At 32.0% G+C, this 9,279-nt stretch overlaps 1 protein-coding gene across 1 annotated transcript; it reads left to right on the top strand.

Annotated features, from left to right (window-relative positions):
* The first annotated feature begins 635 nt into the window (after nucleotides 1–635).
* Nucleotides 636–7,615, top strand: LOC108911553. The gene is made up of 2 exons (XM_018716527.2): nucleotides 636–951; nucleotides 7,581–7,615. Exons 1-2 carry the CDS (start codon nucleotides 636–638, stop codon nucleotides 7,613–7,615), a joined length of 351 nt encoding a protein of 116 aa, XP_018572043.2.
* The last annotated feature ends 1,664 nt before the right edge of the window (nucleotides 7,616–9,279 follow it).

The following is a 9,279-nucleotide window of genomic DNA, read 5'->3' on the forward strand; positions in this document are numbered from 1 at the left end:
TTTCAAAAGAAAATCATTTCTTTTCTCTACTTCAATATATACAACTGTTGAGTGTTGATGCGTAAGCCATAAAAGAAAAGCATAAAAGATTAGAATGTAAATTTCATTTGAGTATAGCATTTTAATATTCCCTTCATATGTGCCAGTGGCTGTCACGGAGTCAGCCTTAGTCGCGTGTTTTCAGAGTAGATGACGTCACTTTTGTCCACCAACCCTTGTTAAGTGTCAAAGCGGGGAAAACTGCTATTGGCTGCAAGGGTTGTCATGGAGTTAGGCACGCCTACTCTCACAGCATCCCTAGTTGATTTTCAGGAATTCATCCCCTTTTCCTCGCTGCTAGTTTTTCCGATCCTCCCCTAACGTTGTTCGTTATTGAATTAAGCTTATCATTTGATTTCAGTCATACAGTTGAGACTCACGCGCTACTCTCTGTGTTGTTCTTAAAAAACCCGTGGCTCTAACCGTAATCGCTATAATTTAATATCAAACTTTGATTCAATTATAACCTGAAATCAGTTATTTCTTTAAAGGGTTGGATGGGATAAATGAAAATAGACATAAAGTATAATACACCTTTAAGTTAGCGGCGCACATTTTGTTCAAATTTTTTGATAATTTAATTTGGCCTTGCCGAAATGGACTATTCGTACTTAAACCAGACTGGTTTCGACTCGAGCTGTTTACAAGGGACTACGATGGATCCGGCTGGACTAAGTAATATGCCTTGTTCCTATGGTGACTTAACGTCTTGTAGTCAAATGTCGCAAGCAGCTTATCGTTACACTGCAGCTGCTGCTTCAATGGCCAGATCATACAATCCTGCAAGTTCGGGGCCCATGGGGGTACATCATCCCGCTTCTGCAAGTTCGCAGTGTGCTGTGATGGGAGGAAGACCACATGTCCAAGATGTGCACAGAGCAGCTATGTTCCCTACGTCGATGAATTTACAAAGTAAGTTCAGTTTTGTTTTTAAACATATTTTTAAGTATCACTGAATCGGTTTCATATCGACACGCGAGAATATATCTAGAGATACCTAATATTTACACCATAAGTCACACATATTTTAAGAAAGAATACTTAATGTAGGTTAACACATCCAGCAACATTGTGTTAAACTATACAGCAGAAAAAAATAATTACGTTAATATTTTCTTTCACTTATTTGAAACCCGCTGGAAGGTGTTACCCGTCGGTTACTTATCAATTCTATCAGACGTAATTTTCTATTCCACGAAATCCAATACACTTCCACAGAGGTGTAAGTTTTCACCAAGTAAACAAAAATCACATTTTTTTTAACGGACAGAATAACATCTCCACCGCCCGCTTCGAGAAGACTGACGAATGCCGAACTTCAACAGAGGTTCTTTTTCTCATTCGAGGCATTATAAGACCATAACTCAGTTGTGCTCGCTAACAAGGTTATACTTCGACCTTAACTCCACTACAGAAACCCCCACTACCGTTTAAATTAAATAATTTAATAGCAAGGAAAGTTATTGTGAATAATCTAGTTTGAAAAGATCCAAGGAGGTTTATCTCTTATTCTTAGCTGTTTCCGAGCGGAGCACACCTCCTACTAACGTTTATTATTATTTTCTCCTCTGCAAAATATAAATTTAATTATAACATTATATGATATCATCGGACATAAACATTATGGTATAATGTTAGGCATCTTATTTATAATTTCTATAACCTTAAATACATTGCCTTTTAGATTGTTTTTTTATTCATCAATTTTATATCTACCAGTACTATTTCTTTGGTTATTTTAGTCACCTCTGAAAAAATTTGTATTCAAATATACCTATGAATACCAATTAGGTATTTGTTTTAATTTCTTGTAATCTCTTGAAATTTTATACAGAGGATGATGAAAAGAAATTCACAAAAGGCATTATTCTGTTTCATTAGTTTAATGTTAATAAAAGAAATCTTCAAATCTAATCTTCATTGTTTGTGAATTTGTTGTGACTTTACAGTGAAGGCAGAGAGATTTTAATAATGGGATATTTTAAGATCAAGTTCACCAACTTTTATATATTTTAACTACTTTATAGAAATTATTTCTTAATAATTTATTAAGGTACCGAAAACAATAATGGTCACGATAGTATTTCCTAGCAAAATATGTCTGTTACTTTAAATGTTATGGTTATAATTCATTCAAATATCTACATACGAGATAATAGGGATTAGAGTTGATGAGGTTTATTCCCACTTTTTTATAAGATTTTCAGATTTAAATTTTCAATTCAACGAGGGGCAACAACTTTCATTTAGTAGGCCATGGAAATAACAAGAAAACAAACAACAGATTACTTGAGTGGCAGTCCTTACAATATATATACAATTACAATTAAAACTGATAGCGTACACAATTTCTTCAGTTACCAGAATTAAGTAACAAAAAATGCTTAAAATGTATGTTTGAAATAATAAATAAAAACATTTGTCGAATTATTTGGAGTAATTTCAGTATAACTAAAGCAAATATAAATGTTTTTTTTTCAAAATTGATAATTGAAATTAAGCTGTCTTTTTATTTATAAATTAAAAATTCATTTAACCCAATCAAATACCACCCCAAGAATTTAAAATGAAATTGAAACAATTACCTGAAATTCATTCCGAAATAATAAATAATAAAATATATCGAATATATAATTTTTTTAAGTTATATACATATATATATATATATATATATATATATATATATACAGGGTGTCTCATGCTGATGGCCCATTAGAATTATTTCAGACTACTTCGATTTGAATTTTGAAAATTTGGGATACCGGGTTTTCGAGCATGCCCTTCTCAAATAAAATAACGTACCACTTTCCGTTTTACCGGAAGTCACCATCAACTTGCTTATTTTATATGGAACACCCTTTGGATTTTACGTGTTATTTTAGGTGGACTTTTATCAAGTTTCCCTATTCCTAAAATTAACCGTTTTCGAGATATTTAATTTTTTTCAAAAAAATGGAGAGAAACAGTGACTAGCTTCAAACCATGTGTATTTTATAGTAAGAAAGATAAAGCAACAATATTTATAGGGGGGATAGCTAGACCCCTAAGCTTCCCATCCATACTTTCAAAGTGGCTTAATTGCATACAGGGTGCTAGAAATTTAATGCCGAGTTTAGTTAACTTCAAACCTTCATAAGTCGGTTTTTTTAAATGGAACACCCTGTATGTTTTTCTATATTCTGATACACAATTTTATTCTCTTTCGAACGGTATCAGGGTTCCCTATACCTATCTCTTCTAGTTTTTAAGTTATCTACTATTTTTTGTGTAATCACCTAAAATCATGTAATTTCTTGCGAGGATAGCTGTGGAATTTTTAGCAAAACTTCAAAACAAACAACTAAACTGTCAATTTGTTGTTAGTCTCTTGCAGTGACAGTTTAATTTAGTGTTTATAAGAAATGGAAAACAATACATATTCAAATGCTGATATTTTAAATTTATTATTCATTCACGGACGTTGCAATGGGATTATAAGCAGAACATGTACAGTTTTTAATGAGACATATCCAAATTTGCCACCAATGAGCAGAAAAAAGTTAAGAAGAATTTTAGCAAATCAACTAGAGTATGGTCGAATTTGTGCAGAAAGAATTTTACCAAAACCAATAACTTCAAATGAAGATAATGTAATAAATGTGCTAGCCTATTTTAATGTTCATCCAGAATCCTCAACTCGTGCCGCAGAGTATGATTTAGGCATTTCACGAGCGTCCATTCACAGGATGCTAAGAACTAATGATATGCATCCATACAAATTTAAGCTACTTTCTGCTCTTCATCCGGGTGACGCCGTGCAACGTGTACAATTTTGTGAAACGATGTTAGTGCGATACCAAGAAGATCCACAATTTTTGCAACATATTATATGGACAGACGAGTCAAAATTTACGAGAGAAGGTATTTTTAATATACATAATACTCATTTGTGGTCATCTGAAAATCCTCATGTTATCCGGGAAAGAAACTTTCAAAATAAATTTAGCGTAAATGTTTTTTGTCTAATTAAAGATAACCAAACTTACCATATCTACGAAGAAAATTTAAATGCCGACAGATATCTCAATATTTTGGAAACGAATGTGGCAGATTTTCTAGATGATATACCTATAGACCAACTAAGGAAGTGTTGGTATCAATTAGACGGGGCTCCACCTCACTGTCACAATTAAATCGATCAACAGCTGACTGAAATGTTTGAAGATAGATGGATGAGACGCGTAGGACCGTGGAATTGGCCAGTGAGGTCTCCCGATCTCATTTCATTAGATTTTTATGTTTGGGGAGTAATAAAGCAAAAAGTTTATTCTACACCCGTTGCTTCAAAAGAAGATTGCTCGAATACGAAGAGCGAAATGTCTGCGTTTAATTCATTATCTCCAATTATTACCTACAACAGATTCGAATTCTACTAAAAGTACGAAATCTATCTATGTTTTAGATGTCGCTGTAATCGACGAAATTAAATTTTTCTCCATTTTTGAGAACCTATGTAGGTATACGATTCTGCAACGTATTTGCAATAAAAATGCCACGTTTTATAGAAATACAAACCCAAAATTTATCGCAGAAAAGGTTATTCATTTTGCAAATTTCGAATAACTGGAAAATTGTTACCTGTAGAAATGTAAATGGCTGGTGAATGAACTGCTTCTAGCGTAACTAGGAACAGCGACGTGGACATAGTCTGTTTCTAAGAGTTTTCTGTTTCCTTCAGTGTGCTTGACTAAAATGGCTTGCTTCTTAAAGTTATTTTTTTCTTTCTACGTATATTTTGTGTTTTTGCATCCACAAAAAAACACATGTGGCGTACGAGGAGACTAGTGTCCCCACACACAAATAAAGAAATAAAACAAACGTTAAATGTAAACATAATAAAACAATTTTATAAAAATTATCTTGAAAAAAATAAATGGGATCTTCAAAACAAAATACAAAAAAACACGTTCATTTGAAAACAGATTTAATCATGCACTTCGACAAGTCATAAGCAAAGGAAATCGCGTTGACCAAGTTCCCCGAAAAGGACACTCATTCTTGGGTTACGATAATAATAGCTTCTTGAGTTTGATTATTTACATATAGTATTTTTTTGTATTGCAAACGTATTGCAGAATAGTATACATAGGTTCAGTAGGAGAAATTGAAAAGTCTCATCTACAATGAGGGGGGAGGGAGACTAATTTTAACACTAATATATTCCTTCCGTGGAATGAAATTTTGATTAGGAATGTTTTTTTAGGAGAGTGATTATTTCTCGAGATATTTGAAAGTTTCAGGTTAAAAAAAGCACGTAAGAATTATTTTAATTGTGATTATATTCTCATAAATATAGAAGTTAAATTGCAAAGATAATGAAACAAAGTTTTCTAGTCATTATGCATAATTTCCGGGCATTATTTTTAATAATCAAATAATCACATTATCTACAGTAAAAACATTTTTTAATATCTCGTAGACTTGATTTTAAATAAATTTTCAAATACAACTATACTTAACCATGTAAGTTTGTCACTGGTATTGGCACCGTGAGAGTTCAGCAGTTCAAGCTCCCATGCATGATAAAATTATGCTTTAATCTTACCTACTCTTCATTACACATTTTTTTTTTATCAAATGTGCTACCATGCGCCATTACGACGTCAGCATCAATGAACTTCATTATGTATTTACAGCATATTAATGAATAATTTTTAAAATAGCTTTGAGCAAATGAATATTGTCATTAACAACTTTTGAATTTGACGCAGTAACAATATATCAACACTACTGCTCTTCAAACATTGCAAATTATAGCGATGAAGACAATATTTGAAATATCAGTTTCTTTTGGTTAATATAACTGACATCATAAGAATGGCAACAAGCAGAATAATTTAAAGTATATCCAATTAAGTAAAAGATTTATTGTAAAACACTATTTGAAACAACTATAATAATATTAATTAAAGGGTCAAAGGTCAAAATACATTGTTTGAACTTAATTTACTTACAATTAGATACGAAAGTTGAAATAAAAAAGTAACAATATATTTTTTTAATATTTTTTTATTAAATTATTTTACTTTTCCTTGTATAGTATCAACAGATTTAGTTTAATGCTAATCCATTCAAAAAATGGCGAAATTTAACTTTTAGTGAACAGACATCTTGCTTGCTTTAGCCGAATTTACGGCAATTCCCGGGTTGCTGTGAACAAACTCTTACGAATATTGAACGTCGATTGCGGGAATATCGCTTAAATCCAGACGTAGCAATTCTGGTCAAGCGTCATATATTCAAATAAATGGCAATGAAGAAATCTTTTTAAGTATTGTTGAGGAAACCCCACAGTTTCCACTAGAAATGTAAGACAGTCTGCGGTGTGGCGAATGTTACGAGAGCAACAGTTAACGTCGTGTCATAATCAAGAAGTACAAGAGCTTCTGCTTCAAGACATTCCTATAATTACTTTTTACAGAAGAATGTTGCTGAGGAGAAATTGTAATTTCTCTAATCTTGTATTGTCTATTGATGAAGTAACGTTTATATGAAATTTTATTTAAATATTATCCATAATACGCATATCTAGAGTGATGAAAATCCTGATGAAAAGTACGATTTCCACCAGCAGCCGACATTCAGTCTGAAGTATGGATAGGTATGATATCACATTACCTTGTAGGGTATGTAGCCTCGTCGCTTATAGGGAGAATATTTAGAAAACAATTTAAACTACCTTCTTGTTACCTCAAAGGCCTAGTTTATTCTACAATTTAGAAATTCTCGAGGTGATAACATTGAAACTTTTAATTAGTGAAGTATAATTTTACAGTCTTCTTGCTTACTTTGAGACATAAGACAGGCACTGGCATTCTGTACTATTAACTGGTAAATAATTAAATACCATTCATAAAAATATGCAAAATAACGTTCATAATTAGAACAGTTTCTTAAATTTACAACAATTGGAAAATTAAAAAAGGTACAAGGTCGTCCGTTGGAGCATGTATGCCTACTAACTAGTTATCTACGAGTATATCGACGATTTCTGGGTTGGTTGCCACGACGCTATTGTTTAAACGTCTTGACCACAGTTTCATACTTTGTTTTGAAGGACCAGTCTCGAAATTGTCCAACCTAGAAAAAATACAACCATTTAATCAGCGCTGCTATAGCACAGCAGACATAAAATTTATTTCAAAACAGAGCAATAATCTACGCAAAACATTTTTTGATTTAAACAACATTTAACAAATAATAAAGCCATATTTAGTAGATCTTTTAATATTTTTTATATTTATAAAAATAGTTAATATGGCTACAAATTTAGCAAAATGCACCAAATTCTCGTCTGTCTGTAACTAACAGCAACAAAAGAAAACTGATATCCATTTTTCTTTAGAACGATGTATTTTAGTGACAAACAACAAGTATACTTTTTTTATAGTAAATAAAGTGAGGAATTCTAAAAACAACATTGCAAAAAATAATATGATATTACTTCAAGTATTCTTAGTGACCTCTATGTTTTAGATATTCCAAAAACATTTCATTTTTAGGCCCCCAAACGACTAACGAGGCGCCAAAAGTATAAGAAATTTTTTTGTAAATTCTTGAGATATAGCCATCGTAAATTGAAAAGAAAAAAAAAGAATTTAAAAATGAAAATTGAACCTTTTGTAGAAACGGGATTTTTCCAGGTCAAAAAAATAACACAAATTTTATTATTTTGCCCTATACCCCTATAAACAGTATACCTACAGGAAAGAAAAAGAGAAATAAATATATATTCCAAACCGCAAGCCCTTTAAACTAATAGGTACCTGCTTTATCTATAAGCCGTGGGCCGGGAGGAAAACGAGATAATTCGAAATTTAATATAGCTTTTTTAAGCCAAAAAAAGATTCGGTGTGTATTGTCCATAAGAATACAGATCCCGAGAAGAGAACAGAAAAAATGATGATTATAATAATCATAATTTAAATAAAATCGCGGTTCGAAATCTGAAAGACGTTGATAAAGAATTGTCGAAAAATGATAAATCTCTAATAACAGCATGCTTTAATTTGCAGAAGGTGTCAGCGATTTTTATTATAAAAGTGAAATCGCAACATACAACTTTACAATTTATGATTTAGGCAGCAATCAAGGCTATCGCTATGTACGGCATGAGCAAATATCGAAAGAGAACCGGATGAAATTGGAAGTTGTTTATAGATCTTTTTAAAAAGTGTTAAAGAAACTGGCATACGAAAGGTTAATCTTTATTCCGACAATTGCGGTGGTCAAAACCGTTATCGTTTTGTTTTTGCGATGTTTGCTTATGCATCAATGACTTTGAATTTGGAAATAACACACCGATTTCTTGAAATTGGCCACACGCAGCATGCATGCTGTATGTTATTCGATAGAGGGGACTGTATAAACTCTTGTGCTGATTTGAATAATTTTCTTTATTTCCTGAATGTTGTACAACTAACAAATAGATTAATAGAATTTAGAAAAGCATGTCATTTTTATTTGATTTTTCAACAACTTTTTTGTTTTCGTGTTGCTCTGCAACCGTCTCTATATCAACTTAGATCATATAAAACTTATTAACATACAAAATACTTTATCACTGTGATTGAAGTTGCAAAAATACGTCACTCTGCTATATACACTTCTGATCAGTGGATTAGTCTAAAAAAATGGCCAAAGTTACTGCCCCACAGTACAAAGTAAAAGAAATGTCTCAAGAAGATTTTGTAACTTTTAACCCAATGGTAAAGGAACAAAACTGGAAAAAATATTACTGGAGAGACTGTAAAAATCAGAAAAATCAGAGAAATCCACTGCAATCCAAAGTCTTCCAATAAAGTATTTTTTGTGTATAATTTTAGAGAAAATCATAAAGAACTGACATTTTTTTCTAAACGTTGAATTTTCTTTTCTCACTTGCCGGAACCGGGTAGCCCGCAGTCACTACCGATTTGGTTTTACTCGCCAAATAATGTGATAGTGCTACTGGCTAACCGGTTCCGGCAAGAATGAAAATAAATTTTGGGAGATGGAATTAACATGAAGTGAGACAATTATAACATATAAAAATACTCTAAATAACGTAAAGATTGATTCCTTTCCACTATTAAATCAAATAACTGGTATAATCGAAAGAGAATTTAGGGAGTCTGGCAAGGAAAGTAACTATTTTGTACAAAAAGCCTTTAGCTCAAAGTCATGCTGTTTTTTTTTTACACATTTGGCTTCCTCAAAATA

Source organism: Anoplophora glabripennis, unplaced genomic scaffold (assembly GCF_000390285.2).
Source record: "Anoplophora glabripennis isolate ALB-LARVAE unplaced genomic scaffold, Agla_2.0 scaffold822, whole genome shotgun sequence".
NCBI lineage: Eukaryota > Metazoa > Arthropoda > Insecta > Coleoptera > Cerambycidae > Anoplophora > Anoplophora glabripennis.

What these genes read in the sequence shown, in the direction of transcription:
- LOC108911553 (XM_018716527.2), top strand. Translation starts at nt 636, where the DNA reads ATGGACTATTCGTACTTAAACCAGACTGGTTTCGACTCGAGCTGTTTA. An exon ending in TACGTCGATGAATTTACAAA is followed by an intron (nt 952 to 7,580) that starts GTAAGTTCAGTT and finishes TTTCATTTTTAG; the next exon opens with GCCCCCAAACGACTAACGAG.